We start from the raw sequence: 18,187 nt of genomic DNA on the forward strand, positions 1-18,187 counted from the left end.
AGGAAAACTACCCATCTTGTGTAAAAACATCAGTCCAACATAAGTCCTGCACAGAACCACAGTTGTTAATTGACACTATTACGTTACACTTAGACAGATTTCTGATAAGCACAACTGATTTTGAATAGACAGCCTGCTTCATTTTAGTTTAGTTCTTAAAAGAATGAAAGCTTCCTTCAAAGTCTGTTAATAAAACAATAGTTGTGTGCATGTTACGGTTGTTATTCCTCTTTTTGATCTTTCTAAGTATGGGTTTTTACTTATTGGTGTTTAATACTACACAAAAATAAATAAAAAGGCTGGATATATTAAAAACAGTACTGAACTATTAGACTACATAAAACCATCTGTATAAGCCTTTTTAAAATCCATGGGGTGAGCTAAAGTAGCACTGATCCTCTTACAAACACTTTATTTGAATATAACCAATGGAAAAAGGAAGACCCAGCATCGTATTATAAGGTGAAAGTTCTGTGAAATAAATACAAGTTTGCCTTTTAAAAAAAGGGTCATTTAGAAAACAAACAGTTAACGAGTTTCCTACTTCTTTGTTTTGGAATTTATTCCACGTTCGTATTTATTCATGTCATGTAATTACTTAATAAAGATATACTTCTAATAATACAAACTACGCTGCTAATAACAATAACTGACGTAATTGTAGTGCAGTAATCTAATCCAACCCGGCTGGTTGGTCCTTTAACGCCGCACGAAGCGACGTTTTTTATTTTAATGTTGTCATGCTGTAAAAAACGTTATATCTACTAATGGTTTCATATACATGTCACATATTCTCACGTTTACTTAATAGGTAAATCTTGACACAAATCGCCGTGAAAATCCAGTAAACTGTGTTTTGTGAGATCGGGGGATACAGGAGGGAACATGGCAACACACGCTGTCGTTTTCCGGCGCGGGAAAATCATAAACAACACACAGCGCTTCCGCTGTGGCTCTGGAAGCAGCGATACGCAACAAAACACAACCGGTTCTCGTCTGCTCATATTGTAGAGATGTTCATTAGTAAAAATATTGACTAACGCAATATATTAATGTTAAAAAATACCCACTCATTTCTGAGAAATGTGATCAGTAAAGTCGCGTTTGTAATTAGCTTTCGCCTGACTGAAAGGATGTGGGGTATTAATGCAAAGTAATAGTTGAACTAACTTATAAAGCCTATCGTCACCATGGATCGCTACAACGAGGTGAAACTCCTGCTGAAAAGTTGGGAGCAGGGGTTTGTCAAACAGCACCAGAGGAAACCTAACAAGGTGATTCAAAAGTTACGTAGTCAGCTAGCAACACAATAACAAACTGCACGTATTAACAGTAACGGGAGACATTGCATCTTGTGTTTCAATGTGACTCGCATACTGCCGCAGTGTTGATGTCACTTTGCTTACCTTTCCTTAAAAGTTAAATAAGGCTTTGTAATTTCCAGGAGGACATTGATCTGGCTCCAGAGGAGACGAGGAGTGAGTACTGATGAAAGTTTGTTGTGCTGATAAACAGGCAGCACGAACAATCGGTTTATGTTGAGAAGAAAATGACTTTGTGTGTCCGCTTTGCAGAGTTGTATAAGGAGTACCGCAGTTTGAAACAAGCCAAAGAAAACACCAGCAGTGATGCAGCCAAAAGTCAACTTCAAGCCCCAGACACAGCTGAGGTCAACACAACCCAGAAGGTCCTAAAGACAGTTTGTTACTCTGTGTGGATGTGTGCACACATGCCTGTTATTGCTCTAGCATAGTTAGTAGATTTAATATCCTGTAGTTTCCCTTGATTTGTTTTCCCATTCTCTGCCAGTGCTTAGTTTAACCATTTCTGTCCGTGCCCTTCTGTTGATTTAGGAGTCAGATTGTTGGGGTGCCCATCTGAATCGCAAAGCAATGCCAGTGTCTTCTCCCAGACTGACATCCCAGGACAGAGATGGTTTGATTGCTTCTTCCCAATATTACGGGCTAAAGCTTAAAAACAACCTGACTACACTCGGTAAAGTAAGGATCACGAACGCCCGAGTTCAGCCATTATAGGAGGAGAAAAAAAAACAAAACTGGAAAACAGCAGATGTCAGAAATAAACACTCATTTTGGTTATTGTTCTTTTGCTTTCATTTTCCTTCAAGGAGAGACCTGTTTCGCTAAAGAAGTCTTACCCTGCTGGTCGACGACGTCTGAACTCTTTGAAAGATGAACAAACCATACCAACGAACAGTCCCAGTTCTACAGCAGCTGCTGCCAAGACCAGACTCACTGACCAGGAATCCACCCTTTTCTCCCCAAGGTAAATAAAAGGAGAAATCCTTCATGTTAACCACATATTATTTAGTTATTCACTGAATAACATCTGCTTTAGTAAAAAAATCTATATTATATGAGCTGCACACAGGTTTCTTTTTTAAAGCTAAGATGCTTTGCAACCGTTCTGATCAGTTTTATTAAAATGAAGGTTCCCATTACTGCAGGGGTTTCTGCTTTCCTGTGGGCCAGTTTAGTGATCGACCATTTAATTGGGCAGCCAGTTATTTGCCATGTTTGCATAAATATTATCGGCAGGTTATCTCTCCGAACTGGCTGTTGGTTTTCTTATAAGGTCAGCAAAAATAAATGAGTGGTGAAACGACTGCACTGCAGAATAAATCTGTTTAGGCTCAGTGACACACACATTAGTGTTGAATGTTCATTTAAGTTCAGTAGTTTTATGCCTATTAATGCCTATGCTATTAACTGTGTTTTATCAGTCATTGTGGTATTGTTGACTGGCCACTCTGCTTTCTGAATATCCAAAAGTTCTTCTTCTAGACTAGTGGTTTCCAAAGTGGGGCAGTGGCTCTCACTCTGGGTCATGATGAAACACCAAGTGGTGGGGAGGGTCCGGAGGTGATCTCCAGAGAAAAACAATTGTCGTAATTATTATTAAAAGATAAAAGCACTAGTCATGAATAAATAAAAATGGTAATACGGTTGTTGGAGCCATTTGTGTTGTTTTTAAACATTAACCAGCAATAGGGAGGTTTGCAAGTCTCTGATATTTAGTTGATCAGAAGCTGAACAGTATGTCAACCCCTCCTCTTGACTGGATATGTGTATCTTATATCTTTTTGCATTTTGCATCAAATGCAAAAATGCAATCAAACCTTATCAAACATCAAACAGCTAATTTGTCAGTCCATGTTGTTGTTGTTGTCTTCCTCCCAGAATGAAGCCGTGCTTCGGGTCCCCGTCTTTAAAGACACTCCATCCAGAGGAGCCAGACGAGCAGTTTAAACAGATTGAACCTGGAGCTGTTAGGAGTTGCACCACTGATAGTAAAAACATTAGTTCTCAGTTCAGTCCCACCTCTTTAGCTTCTTCTCCAGCCAGACCCTCTGCCCTGTTGACGTCTTTATCGCCTCAACATACTGTCAGAAATTCCACAGGAGATGCCGAGACCACAGGAAAGATAGATGAAGGCACTGTCATTTTAGGAGACAAAAAATACAATTCTGACACATTTGAAACGCCACATAAGACTGTTGACTCTGTGACTTTAGCTGGCTTTAAAGGTAATTCACCATTTTTTGTAGGATTTAGAGGGGGAATGGTAGGGCGGCCTTCTCCTGCCAGCAGGCTGAGCTGTGTTGACACTATGTGGCTCGAGAGGTGTCAGGTGTTTGGAGAAATGGGAGCTGAGGAACAGCCTGGAGCAGGTAACCAGGAAGTAAAAGTGAAGCAAGCGGAACGAGAGGAAGAAATAGAAAGAGATCAAAGAGCAGGGAAGGAAGAGAAAAATGTAGAAGGAGAAATAAAGACTGCTCCAGACTGTGGGAGAGAGGAAGGATTTGCAAGCATCACAAGAGATGAAATTGTTAGTGAAAATGCACCAAAATCTGCCCGACGGCGCACAGCGAAAAGAGTGAATAAAAGAAAGGATGGAGAGGAGATAGAAGCAACGCCGGCTGTTCCACCAGACGACGGCAGTGAGAGTAATTCAGTATCCAAAGGAACAAAGAAGAGAGGGAGGAAGAGGGAGAGAGAGGTGTATGACACAGAGGGAGACATTACTGAAGAAGCAGGGGTTAAAAAGAGGAGGAGGAATGGTAAAAAGAAAGAGGACAGCTCAACTGATGGAAGAGGAGAGAAGAAGAAAAAGAGGGCCAAGAAAAAAGGAGAGGATGAAGAAGATGGTGAAGAGGAAAAAGAACCCAAGCTACCAAAAAAGGTAAGAGGAGATATGCATTATATTTCAAGTCCTGCTATAGACTGTTCGAAGTGTAAATGAAGTGACATAATTAATGACATAAATAATGTTAAGCCCCCTCAAGAGAACCTGTTTGGAGAAATAGAGGAGGAATTTGGATCTACCAGGATAAGTCGAACGAAGCCCGTCAGAGGCGGGTAAGACCAAATATGCTGCAGTGGTGTTTAAAGATGTCTGCTCGGAGCCTGTGTCATTTTCTTTTCACTTTGACTTGAAGAGGTGCAGAGGGCAACTTTGTGAAGATAAATCTGAGGACGAAATCTCATGTCAAAGGATACGCACTAAGAGGGATTGGCTTACGCAAACAGGTGGGTTTTCTGTATGAGTGACTGTGTTTTTCAGTGTGTGCACTCGTGATTTGTCCCACAGTCTGATATTTCCAATCAGTAGTACCTAGAAATTGTTGTACGATCAATACATTAATGATACGACTGAATCATCCTTTCTGCATGCTAATTTATGAATGCTCTGGACTCACGTGCTAATATAAGTGAAGAAATCTATTTAGAAAAAAGAGAAAGCATCTATTAATTTGTTTTATCTTTGTCTCAGGTATACCGTGCATGCATCCTGTTCAATGTGTCTTTCCATGAAACCAGATGCATCCAGAGTAGTAAGACTGTAGGTTTTGACAAAGTGTGCATGTGTCTTTCAGTTGTACATGCAAAAGTTTCAGCTGAAAGGAGAGCGGTTTGGTGGAGGAGGTGGATATTTTGGCAGAGGACGGAGGGGTGGCTACCGAGGGGGGTTCAGTCGCCAAGGAGACACCTGCTACAAGTGTGGAGGGACCGGACACTGGGCTATCGACTGCAAGGGACGAGGTGACTGATCAGCATGCTTACAATCCCACTGATTTCTTTTAGAGGAATCAGGTGTTCGTTTCCTGCTCTGAGATTCAGCTGGATGCTCTGCTTTTCCATAGCCTTTGGAAACAAATCAAGGGAAGAAAGATGCTACTTAATGTTTGTAAAAATAAAAAAAAAAAGAAAGTACGATGGTGTACGAGTTTCTATTTTAAAACAAATGATTTTATAATATATGTGCACACAACAGGCTAATGAGTAAGTAACTATCTGCCATGTGAACATAGTCCAGCATCAAAAGCGGTGAATTGTTTTGCCTTGATTTCTGTTTTGTAGCTCCTCCGCCTTCTGTCCCTGATGATCAGCCTGCTGAGGAGGAGCCATTTGAGCTCCCCACCCTGGAGGATGTTGCCAGGGCGACAGGAACTCTGCGACCTCAGCCACTGGGTACGCTTGTTGAACTTCTTAAACTTCTTTTACTGCTTTCTCTTTCAACTTGCTGTTCATAACGATAAGTCACATTTCTTTTGACATACGTATACAGTACGTGTTTTGTGTACATTTCTTGCTTGAGTGTAACATCCAGCTTTAACATCTTTTCACCTTTCAACAGCAGGAAATTTTGAGTAACAGATTCTTAATTTGATTGGCGTCAGCTGTTGTTACCTGTGATTGCCTTTAATTACACTTTTGAACGTGTATGATGGCTACTTTGGGTATCCTGCTTTATTTGGTATTATTTTTACAGAAGATCTAAATTGGAGGTGAAAGGTAGGGGCAGATGTGATCGGATATCCGTTAATCCTGCAACTTTCTCTGTTTATGACGCCATTTTAACATCAGTGAAAGTACTCACGTCCTGCTGACGAATCTCGTTGCTTGTTTACATTCAACGAATGTGGACGTTTTGTATGGTCTAAGTTTGTTTGTGCACCCACTCGTGGAAACGTGTGTTACACAGGCTCGTATGTTAATTCACTTTTATTTTTACATCAGACTGATACATTTTCTTAAACCTTGGCTAAAGCTGGAATAATTTGGAATAAAATGATATTTAAAAAGCTTCCGGTTTGCACATGCTTTTGACTGTGCTTTTTAGGCTTCAGACGGTGTAGCACTTGATGGGAGTATGTGGCCAATCACATGTTCTTTGGAGCCTTATGAGGTGAAGAAGTGATGCGAAAATGCAAAAGTGGGACCTTTTAAATGAATGGGTCAGCCAGAGGGCTCTCATGCGGGAAAGTGAGCTTTGCGTTTTGTGTGTTCCAGCGTTTCCAAGTGTCGACAATGAGCAACAACCACAAGAAAAGGAAGTGGACAGCGACAATAAAGATGAGATGTTGCTGAACGTGATTCGTCCTGACTATCAACGCCCACCTCCTCCGCCACCCATGAAACCACTTTATCATCTCACCGATGATGGGAAAGTCCAGGGTAAACACTATAAATAGCATTCCTCTAACTAAACACTACTGTTAATGTATGTTAAGGACATAATATTTGCTATTAAATTGACTTTTTTTCTGTGTCTGTGTGCAGAAACGCCTGATGAAGTCCACACTGCTCTAAGAGATCTTGGCTATGAGTCGTTCAGACCAGGACAAGAAGAAGCCATCATGAGGATCCTGTCAGGTACGCTCACATAAGCTAATGCAGTTACAAACGTCTGCATATCTAAAAGCTTCATGGACACGTTTCACTCTTTATCGTTAGGTCTCTCTACCCTTGTCGTGCTGTCAACTGGAATGGGTAAATCATTGTGCTACCAGCTCCCAGCCTACTTATATGCTCAGCAATCCAAATGCATCACTTTGGTCATTTCACCCCTCGTTTCCTTGATGGACGACCAGGTAAACACTATGATCCTTGAAGGTGGATAAAGGGCAATCAACTGAACAGTGAAGCAGTTTTGAGCACCTTATATGTGTGTGTTTAGCTGTCTGGCCTGCCGACCGAGCTGAAGGCTGCCTGCATCCATTCTAATATGACAATGAAACAGAGAGAAGCCGCGATAGAAAAGGTAACAAACACACATGCAGGAAGTTGTTCAAATATCGGCAACGGCTCGACCGATTCAAACTTAAAGAAGCTTTTTTGTCTTTGTCTTTCTTCATTAGTTATATTTATTCAGCTTTGGTGATCTTAGAGTTTTCTTTTTCTGGCTTTTTGAAAGAATAACTGTGTCCGTATTCCTCTGTTTCTGAAGGTGAAGTCCGGTCAAGTCTGTGTGTTGCTCCTCTCTCCGGAGGCCCTGGTGGGTGGAGGAGGATCAGGTGTAGGATGCCTGCCTTCTGCTCAGGAGCTGCCTCCCGTGGCCTTTGCTTGTATAGATGAAGCTCATTGTGTGTCAGAGTGGTCACACAACTTCAGACCCTGCTACTTAAGACTGTGTAAGGTGGGTTAATGTTGGAATAGATTTGGAGCCGTGAATGGTTTGTGCTTTTGAAGGGTAAAGGTTAGGCTAGAGGTATTTTGCTGGTTGCAGCTTCCCCAGTAGATTTCACTAAATCTCACACCCTGCTCCTTCCAGCAGCAAAACGCACACATCCACTGTTTTCTTTGCAGGTACTACGGGAGCGTCTCGGAGTGCAGTGCTTGCTCGGACTCACGGCTACCGCCACACTGTCCACAGCGCTGGACATCGCTCAGCACTTGGACATCAGTGACGAAGAGGGCATTGCTGTGAGATCTGCAGCCGTGCCTCCAAACCTCAACCTGTCTGTGTCCATGGATAAAGAAAAGGATCAGGTCTGATAAGCTGGTGCTTGTGCAAGGCAGAATATTTCATTCTTAGAGTTATAGAGGCTCTGTGAGCATTTACTGTCGCTATACCCTGCGTCTATCTAGACTCATTGCTTTCTCTCCACGTTACTTGTGTCTTTTTCTATTTCTAGGCTTTAGTCTCCTTGCTGAAAGGGGATCGTTTTGGTTGTCTGGACTCCATCATTGTGTACTGCACCAGACGAGAGGAAACGGTTCGTGTGGCGGCGCTGCTCAGGACGTGTCTGCAGGGGGTGCTGGTGAAAGAAAGAAAACAAACTAATGGCAACAGCCAGATTCAAAAAAATCCTGTTGGACAGAGAAAGAAAGAACTGGGTATTGGTTTTTCTTTGATTAAAATCTGCTTTTATTTTGCCCGAACACATAGAAGAACAACAGCGACTCTGACTCAGCTTTTCTCTGGTTTCTACAATATCCCGTTTATCCTGTCTGCTCTCTTTCCATATTCAGCACGAAAGAAGATTCGTAAGCCGCTGAAATGGCAGGCTGAGCCGTACCACGCCGGCCTGTCGGGGTCAGAGCGTCGACGTGTCCAGAACAACTTCATGTGTGGGGAGCTCAGAATTGTTGTGGCCACTGTGGCGTTTGGCATGGGCCTGGATAAATCCGACGTTCGAGGTATCATCCACTACAACATGCCAAAGGTGGGTTTGATAGGTAGTTTAATTTATATTAAGTCTCCAAATTGAATGAAATATTTTTGCTTTTCTTATTTGTTTATGAGCTCAAGTCACCTCTAAACACAAGTGAGAGACGTTGTCTAACTGTTACCATAAACCTTGTAATTTCACCTCCTTACAATCACATTTGTTTCTACTAGGCCCAACTTTAAAAAATGGTTAAAATGACATGTTTTTTTCAGAGCTTTGAGAGCTACGTACAGGAGATCGGGAGGGCAGGGAGAGATGGGGAACCTGCTCACTGCCACCTTTTCCTGGACCCTGAGGTAAAACATAGCAAGACAATAAATCAGCCCAATAGTTTGGGATATTGATTAAACATATCAACGTTTTCATTTCTTATTAAATAAAAGTAATAAGCATAAAAGTAAAAGCAGTTCTGGATTCTTTATCCAAAGAAGCCATTGGTCCCCCTCTTTACCCATGTTGCACTGCCTTGTACAGTGTCTAAAGTCACTTTATTCCAGTGATGTTAATAATTCTCCAAACTGTAAATACCAATAGATTGAGAGAAAATATGGGATTTATGTATTATGTTAATGTTGATAAAGTCTAAAGTTAGTCTCTCCGCTGCCGTGTTTCTTGTTGATGTCATTTGTGTGTGTGTGTGTGTGTGTGTGTGTGTGTGTGTGTGTGTGTGTGTGTGTGTGTGTGTGTGTGTGTGTGTGTGTGTGTGTGTGTGTGTGTGTGTGTGTGTGTGTGTGTGTGTGTGTGTGTGTGTGTGTGTGTGTGTGTGTGTGTGTGTGTGTGTGTGTGTGTGTGTGTGTGTGTGTGTGTGTGTGTGTGTGTGTGTGTGTGTGTGTGTGTGTGTGTGTGTGTGTGCGTGGATAATCGTAGGGTGGGGACCTCCATGAGCTTCGCCGCCATATTTATGCAGACACTGTGGATTACTACACAGTCAAAAGACTGGTCCAGAAAGTTTTCCCTGCATGCAAATGCAAGAAGATACACCAGAAACAACAAGAACTCTGGAAGGTAAGCTTTCAGTTCGTGAGTGTTTGGGATCCACATGTTCCTCTAAAGTTTAAAAAAAAAAAGAAGAAAAAGCTTGATTCTGTTTTGGTGCAGGATGTTGAGGACTCTGAGCTGATGGAGATGATGGATGTGTGTGATCAGGAGAGCAAACTCAACCGTTCTACTCAGCAAGATGATGCACATGCAGACAGACCAGAATCCACTGCTGCTCAGGTGATTAAAGAGGAAAGCTGGCTTTGTCTTTTAACAAAAGACAGCTAAGTGTAGTTATGACTAAGACAACAGGGCCAAGTGGAAAAAAGCCAGACTAACATGACTTGTGTGGCTCATTGAATTAACGTTGACTTTGTTATATAGACCTTATATTAAAAAGGGAAGAGAAAAACTGACATAAGATGGTCTCAAATGGCTTCAGTCTCTGCACATCACAGCAGGAAAAATATTGTTTCTGTTCAGCCTGAACATGTTACTGGAAGTTTTAAAAGTCTTTTTGTTTTTCTAACAATTTTATACAACACATGGTATAAAGTTATCTGAACAGGGACCAGTAACTTAGACTATATTTAGACTGTTTGATGATTCTTCCACATGTTTCTCAATCCTTATTAAATGTTTCAATATTAAGTTCTTTTTCCCCATTTTTTCCCCTTTATGATCAGTTTGTTAATTATTTCTCATCCATAGAGCTAATTCTCACAATTTCCTCAGTATATTCATGTTGTGCTGGTAAACATCTAAAGAATTCATAGTTGCAAAATCCAGATTTTTCTGTAATTTTCTGACATCTCTTCTGTCCTTTCGCTGTCTATTGTTTAAACCCATTTTTAAAACGAACAGCTTTAAAATTACTGTCATATGTTTACCCGTTTTAATACGTTGAACTTGTCTTCATGTTGGTGTTCTCAATCATTTCTGTATGAAATTTTCAATTCAAAATTCAATTCAACGAGCTGGTTTTCGATCCAAGGTTTCAGAACTCGTGTCAGCCGAGGAGTCACTTCAAGAGGATAAAGGTGAAAGAAAGGAAAAGAAAGGAGACGACGACACGAAAGAGGGCGCGACAGTTGGAGACAAGGGAGCTGACCTGAAAGTGGAGAGCAGCGATTGGCCCGAGGAACGAGTGTGTCACACTCACGAAAGAGCGATTCCCATACAAGAGACTGTCGAGGCTCTGGACATCACAGAGGAAGGTGAGCAGAAACGTAAAGCAAAGTATTTCAAAAAGTACTCGCTGTATTAACATGCTTGGATTTTCAGCTTTCAGCAACAAGCAACACCAGGCCGGTTAAAATAAATGTATTTTCAGAAAGACATTTAGGTGGGTGTGTGCGTTTTCAGGTGTGGAAACGCTGCTCTGCTATCTGGAGCTGCATCCACAGCGCTTTGTTGAGCTTCTCCACCCGACCCTCTCTGTGTGTAAAGTCAGCTGCTACGATGGACCGAAACAACTCCAGAAAATCATTAAAATGTAAGTCAGCACATCGGGGTTGTGTTGTGGTATTTTGGCCTGAATGCTGCGCTTGTGTTTAGGTTTTGTTGTATTTTGTCTGTCGTCTTTCCCGCAGCTGCCCTCCGATTGCTGTGGTGTTGGCCAGGAGGAGGATGGCAGGCCAACGGGTGGAGAGGTGTGATCAGCTGGAGTTTGATGTCGTCGAGGTAGCAGACACTATGGGATGGCAGCTCCCCCTCGTGAAGAGAGGACTCAGACAGCTGCAGTGGAGCACAGGAAGAGGTTTGTCGATGAGTGAAACTGGAATTTCAAAAGTATTAACACAGTTTGCCCTTTTTCCATTTGGTGTCATTGATTGTCTCAAGACAAGTTTAGACCCACTGTGATAGATTTCCTGCCACGGTACCCTCACTATTTTAAAGATTTAAGTACAGAAACAAGGAGCAAATCGCTGTTTATTGTGAAGGGTTAGTCAAAGGTCTTTTACCTGGAGATTTTTATAATCTGAATTGTGTGTTTACCTCTTCTCAGCTCTTGGAAGCCCACAGTTTTAAATTCAGAGTGGGGATTTTGCTGCATATCATTCCGAAATTTCTCTTATTTCTGGAGCACTTCTTTTTCTGTTTCAGCCGGTGGACGAAGCGGTATCCTTGTTGAGTTCTCGTCCCCTTCTTTCTACTTCCGTTCCTTTGGCGATCTGAGCGATGAGGAGATGGACAGAGTTTGTCAGTTCCTCCACGGTCGAGTGCAGGCCCAAGAGAGGACGCAGCTGTACCAGCTGACAGCTTGTTTTCAGGCCTTCAAGAGGTACAGTTTGCTTTCTTTTTTTTTTTTTGTTATAAAAGCAGTCACTGCTGGTTAACAGTACAGTAATTCCTCCCCATGACCCTTAAATTTACCCCTTTTCTTTTGGGGATTAAGAAGTAGTTCTCATCTAGACGTCCAAATGGCCCCCAACCATACAGTTGAATGCCCAAACGACCACTATTCCCTGATCTGCATTAGAAAAGGGGGTGCATTACCTGGGCCTTTCTTTTTAAAGGCTTTTCATGCTTGACATATACTTAAATGATGACTGAATCTCCAAGAGTTTTAAGATATATAAATATGAATTTAATGTGAACTTTGGTGTGAAAAAGCATTGAATCATTGTTTCTGAATGCTCAGGCAGAACTACACCTATGATATTAGAAATATGATACATAACGGGGGCACTCAGTCAACTTTATGTGTCGATGTAGGCACTTTGACGGGTCTTGTTTTGGTTTTGTTCCCCATTTATGTTATAATCCTCTGTCTGTTTACGTGTGTACTGGATTTATCTTTGTGTGTGTTGTCCTGCAGTGTTGCCTTCCCCAGCGCTACATCCTGTCTAGATGATTTGGATGAGAATCGGAGTTTACAGCTGAAAAATCTTCTCTCCGAGTACTTTGACAAGAGGCGAAACAGAGACCACACACTCCAACCAATAGACCTCGATGAGCTCGACAAATACAAGGTGAAACACACACACACAATGGCAGTTTTTATTCAACTTCTATCAGAGGATACAGTTACTTATATTTGGGTGTGCTTGTGTATTTTGTAGCTGCTGGACTGGGAGAATCAGATTAGAGCCGACATCAGAAGTTTTCTTTCCAACCGAAGTGATGAGAAGTTTTCCGGAAGAGCTGTTGCTAGAATCTTTCATGGCATAGGTGAGGGCACACACACACACACACACACACACACACACACACACACACACACACACACACACACACACACACACACACACACACACACACACACACACACACACACACACACACACACACACACACACACACCCACAGCCAAAGTATGTTTGCGCCTTTATTTCATAGAAATGTTTTCTCGGGGCTACACTAGAGTCACCAGAAAACTCACATCCACAGGGTTTCATCATCAAAATGTTGACTCTGAAGCGTAGATGTGGAAGTCTTAAAGCAGCGATCGATGTTTTGTTAGCACAGCAGATTATCCAGTGACACCAGCCAGAAAATTGAGCCTGTAGACCTCAAGAGGTCACCAGAGATACACTTTAGAAACGTTCTGTTTTATTGAGACAGCGATCTGTGGTTGGAGCCTCTCAATTGACAGACTTAATCCACACAGCATCAGAAAAGGTTGTTTTTAAAAAATAAATAAATAAAAAATTTGAATAAAATATCTGTCAGTGCTGATATAAAAAGCTCTTTCTCTCATACATACAGTTGTTCCCTGTAATTTGATCTCTTCTGCTCTTAAAATCCATTCTGTATGGGTGGAATTGTTTTAGAAGATGTGTTGGGCTCAGCAGATATGGTCATATCCAAACTGATAAGTTAATCTAAAGGTTATTCAGATTTGTTTTAAACTCTAAGCAGATATTTGGCACAGAGAGAAAACATGTCGGGTGAAAATGTTGTTGAGCATTTAACAGCTCTTTTTTATTCCTGTTTTCTAATCGTTAGACTTTGAAATGTTCTAAATGGGTCATTTGTTTTCAGTAAAAAGCTGTAGTTCTTTAAGGAAAATGAACTCCGTAGCTAAAAGAAAAGAAACTTGACATTTTAAAATGTCTTCAAGCGCCTGGTGTTTTTCTTTTTTGTGTGTAACAAGCTCAGCCTAACATGGATTTATCAGCTGTAGGTCCTTGATTAAGAAAAGCTAATCTGTGTTACAGGCAGTCCTTGTTATCCTGCTCAGACATACGGCAAGGACAGACGTTACTGGAGGAAATACATCCAGTTTGACTTCAACCAACTTATCAGACTGGCCACCCAGGAGATCATTCACTTCAAATGACCTGCGCAAACACAAGTGCACTTCAGTAGATCTGTGCTTGAAAACCGTGTTTGGATTCACTTACTCACTCACATCCACATTTCTCACACTAAACAGTTTGCTCTGAAGGACTTTTTAATATTCTATCAGGTTCTATTTAAAACTGGACAGCTTTCTTTTTGTTTAACGCTCTTATTCTGGTGACACCAACATAATAAAATAAAATCTATTTTTCGAACTCTTTCTTTCAGTGACTTTCATTTCAAATAAAAACCTTTTTAAAGTATCCTCATGAATCATGTAGATTGATGGGGGAAAAAAAAACCAACAAACTCTGGATTAGATGGGTTTGTGTCATAAACTGTGTCAAACGCTTCCCACATCCCAGATCTGCGACCCAGAGATGAACACGTTAATAAAAACAAACTGGTTTTTCTCCCACCGTCCGGCTATATCCTCATGACCGCTAACTGAAGAACTTGTAGACATTTGAAATATGGCTAATATTGACTTGGGCTGTGTGGAGTTTATGTTGACGATTGTTTAAAAAGATTTAACGAGTCACCTTATAAAGGTCACCTTTTGTTTGAAATGTACTTTGTGCAATACAGGTTACCACAAGTTAACAGAATAGGTGAACCATTGTCCTTCTAACGAAGAATATAAACTGTTTAATCCTTCAACTGTGAGGCCTTCTTTATGTTAGTGGAACTGAGTTCAATTTGTTTCAAAGCTTCTTTTTTTTCAAAGCAGTCCTAACTGGCGCGTCCCTCTGGGACAGAGACGCTCGGTTTAATTCTGCGAAGAGCTAAAGAAATAGTCTCTTCTGTTCTTGTCAGCTCCCACGATAAAAAAGCGTTATTTAGCTATAATTGATATAAAGTACTTTTTAACATGAAGCTCAGTTAGTTTCTTTGGTTGGAGACTCAATCAACTTGAAAAATTACACTTTTTGGATTTGCTTGTTGCCAGTTGAAGCAATTAATTTAAGTTGGCTCTTTTTTCAGTGTATTTCAGCTGGTGGAACAATGAAGTTTTCTAACGAAATGCCTACCTGCTGCTTACGTTCTTTTTACCAGGCTGAATTAACCTGTTTCTTGAATTCATATTCACCTTTATGAAAGAAGGAGCCCTGTTCCCATGAAGCAGCAAGCAAGTAAGTGAGCAAGTGAATAAATTTACCTTATTGAATACCAAAAGGGATAAATGACGTGTTTACAATTTTTTTTTTTTAAAGGTTTTGTGAGGATTTACTGTACATATATAATCAAGTCTTTCCGCCATCTGTTTATGGTGGTGGATGGTTAGCAGACTCTCTCGCACTGTGTGATCAATAAAAAGAGTCTAACTCTGAAACAGTTTTTAATATTACGCCGCTTAATTCAGTGAGCAATGCTAGAAGAATGAAGTTCCACGTGGCATTCACGAGAAACGGTAATAAACTGGGTCAAGGTCGTATAAAGGCTCATCGCAATAATTAATTCTCTATAAACGGTCTCACCTCGGAAAGTTTTAGTTTTCACTTAATGAGGACATTAAGTTTCACGCCCCAAAAACAAAGCAAGTGTGATACTGTCTGGACTTCCAGTCGCACTTTTGCAGTTTCTTTTAAGTAAAGGGAGTCTTTTTTTTTTTTTTTTTTTTTTTTACTAAAACCTGTTACCATGGGTCTGTTAGTGGGGAGCATTTCAACCCCAGAGTGATCTTTTTGTCCCTGATCATTTGATTAGAAAAAGTGTTAAAAGGCTCAAGAGGTAAAGTTGAAAATTGAGAAATGCCATAATTTGTTCTTGCCGGATCAACTGCAGGTCAAAGGACGCCACAGCTCAGAGTTGTTGAACTAGATCAGACTCGAAGCACGAAAACGCCTATCATCAGTCAGCAAGATTATTACGACACCAGGCTGCTGATAACGAGTAGTGATATTATTTGTTACCTTAGCAATCACTCCTTATAAGGTTTATTCCCAAATGTTTACACTGCATACACTTAATGGAGTATTCATAATGGGATCAGTGCAACACCCTTATTAAACTTTATAAAGCATTTCAATCTGAAAAAAAAGTTAATGTAATGTGACGCACCTTTTTGTTGATACTTCCAAGCAGTATTTTCTTAAGCAATCATTATAAGCTTTCATTATGAACAGTTATTGCAGCTGGCAGGAAGGGCCTCTTGCATCTTTCTTTCTTTTTGATGAAGAAGAAGTAAACTGCTGTTTCAACACGATGTTATGAAGAGGATGCTCAGTGTTGTTCCATATGTTCACTAACTTGCGCAGCATTCTTCTTTTGAAAATCAGCTCCAGGGGCTCCCGATCAGTCCCCCATAACAGAGCCAGGCTTCCTTATCAGTTTGTTCAGTTTATCTGAGTCTCTGGCTCTGATGCTGCTGCCCCAGCAGATGGCTGCAAAGCAGATTCTACTCTCCACCACAGACTTGTAGAAGATATTCTACATTTTGGTGCAAACACGGAAGCGCCTAAGCTTCCTCAAGAAGTACCCTCTGTTATGTCCTTTCTTGTAGATTGCTTCAATGTTACATTTCCACTCAAGTCTGTTGTCCAGGTAAACCACAGCTATATGCACAACTCAACCACCTCCACTTCTTTACCTTGGATGGAGACAGTGTTTGGCTTACTCCTGGTCCTCCTAAAATCCACAATAATCAGTCTTATTCATTTTTAAGATGAGGTGATTGTTCCACACCATGCTACAAAGAGGTAGACCAGTTCCCTGTACTCAGCCTCTTGTCCATCACTGATACACCCAACAACTGCAGAGCTTTTCTGTAGATGACAGGACTCTGAGATGTAATTAAAGTCTGAGGTGTGCAGTGTGAAGAGAAACTGTGAGAGTACAGTCAGCTGTGGGCCTCCTTGTGCTGCTTACCACCTTCTCAGATGCACAACCCTTCAATCTTACTAATTGCGGTCTGTTTGTCAGGTACTCAATCATCCAGGTGGTTGCGGAGGCATCAACCTCTATTTTCTTGAGTTTCTTACATAACAGTGCAGGCTGAATTGTATTCAAAGCACTGGAGAAAACAAAGGACATCATCCTCACCATGCGGCCTGCTTTGTCCAGATGAGGGTGGGCTCTCTGTAGCAGGTAGATGATGGTACCTTCAACACCAAGCCCAGGACGATAAGGAAACTGTAGTGGGTCTTGAAAGATTACTTAGGTGAGCCAACTCAAATTTCGTAAATTTCGTAACATGGAATGTTAAGCCAGCTAGTCTGTAGTCACTGAGGGCAGATGCATGATATGGGATTGGATAGTGTAGTGGTATGATTGCCACCTTTCATGTGGGTGACCTGCATGAAAGGTACCTCCAGTAGGCAAGACCCCCTTTACCCAAACTGCCTAACTGTAAGTTGCTTTGGATAAAAGCTAAATGTATAAACATATATAAGAATCAAACAGAGGACTGACGGCCCTGGGGGTCCAACACTGTGAGGTGCCATGCAGATAAATGCCATTTGGACAGAATGTGTCCAAATAAATACTGGTAGTTTATAAACCTGCTTTAAGAGAATCTTCTGCATCTTTTAATGCTCCTCTCAAACACTGGCTGAAAGAACATTGGGCCTGTGATTGCTTTAGATTTTTTAATCTTTGTGTGTTTGTATAATATTAGTTTAATCTCTTTTATCTATTGTTTATTTTCACTCTGTACATTCTGTTTCATCTCTGATTGTGTGGTCTTTTGTAATGTTGTCTTTTTATTCTAAAATACATTTGGAGTAAGAATGTTAATATATTTTTCCCAATTAAAAAATAATAACGTGTATTAGATAAAAATTTAGTGGAGATTGTGTTTTATGATAACTCTTGTACCACTTGTACCTCTGAACATACCAGATAGATTGCAGCAGATACACTATGAGACGCCCTTGACATACTGTTCTGGAATGAAGAAGGAGGATGTAGGAGGATTTATATATTTATCTTTTCATTTTCTCCATGTTGTTTCCGGGACCTTGTTCACTATTCGTAACAAAACCTTGGATTGTTCAGTGGTCATACCTCAGTAGTCAAGCTATTTTGTTGTAAACATCTGAAACAGGCTGGACTATTATTTAGTTTCACTGACGTTTTTTTCAAGTACTATTAAAAACAGACATTTTTAGGCCAATTTAAAGAGAGAGAAAGAGAAAGGGCAAATGACCTACTATAAGGCCAGCCTCCCTCACAACACAAATACACAACACACAAACATGAAAAATTTCAAGTAAGCTGGAAAATGTGCACAGATATATTGACTTCTAAATGTGGGATGGAACCATTATGATGTCATTTGCTGGTCTCCTTTTTCACTCGTCACACGCTGTTACCTACGTGACCACTGAATACTCCTTACTGTAACAGCTATAGTCTTTCCCGGACATCCACCACTTGTCATCTTCACTTAATAACAGTCATTCAGTTAAACACACAAACACAACTTCACCATCAAGTGTTATCACT

General features: G+C 40.9%; 1 protein-coding gene across 1 annotated transcript; it reads left to right on the forward strand.

Moving 5' to 3' along the window:
• Window positions 1–1,149: 1,149 nt before the first annotated feature.
• Window positions 1,150–13,906, forward strand: recql4 (RecQ helicase-like 4). Its single transcript, XM_072370727.1, has 28 exons — window positions 1,150–1,274; window positions 1,445–1,478; window positions 1,575–1,687; window positions 1,857–2,000; window positions 2,129–2,286; window positions 3,201–4,203; window positions 4,297–4,379; window positions 4,460–4,550; window positions 4,898–5,063; window positions 5,382–5,492; window positions 6,315–6,479; window positions 6,585–6,677; window positions 6,759–6,895; window positions 6,982–7,065; window positions 7,252–7,440; window positions 7,611–7,793; window positions 7,940–8,141; window positions 8,277–8,470; window positions 8,689–8,772; window positions 9,344–9,481; window positions 9,575–9,694; window positions 10,449–10,671; window positions 10,820–10,949; window positions 11,047–11,213; window positions 11,561–11,738; window positions 12,276–12,429; window positions 12,520–12,628; window positions 13,618–13,906. The coding sequence occupies exons 1-28, from the start codon at window positions 1,191–1,193 to the stop codon at window positions 13,737–13,739; spliced, it is 4,659 nt and encodes a 1,552-aa protein (XP_072226828.1). The 5' UTR covers window positions 1,150–1,190; the 3' UTR covers window positions 13,740–13,906.
• Window positions 13,907–18,187: the final 4,281 nt, after the last annotated feature.

The sequence above is a fragment of the Leuresthes tenuis genome, unplaced genomic scaffold (genome assembly GCF_036924035.1).
Source record: "Leuresthes tenuis unplaced genomic scaffold, fLeuTen1.0.hap1 SCAF_18, whole genome shotgun sequence".
Lineage (NCBI taxonomy): Eukaryota > Metazoa > Chordata > Actinopteri > Atheriniformes > Atherinopsidae > Leuresthes > Leuresthes tenuis.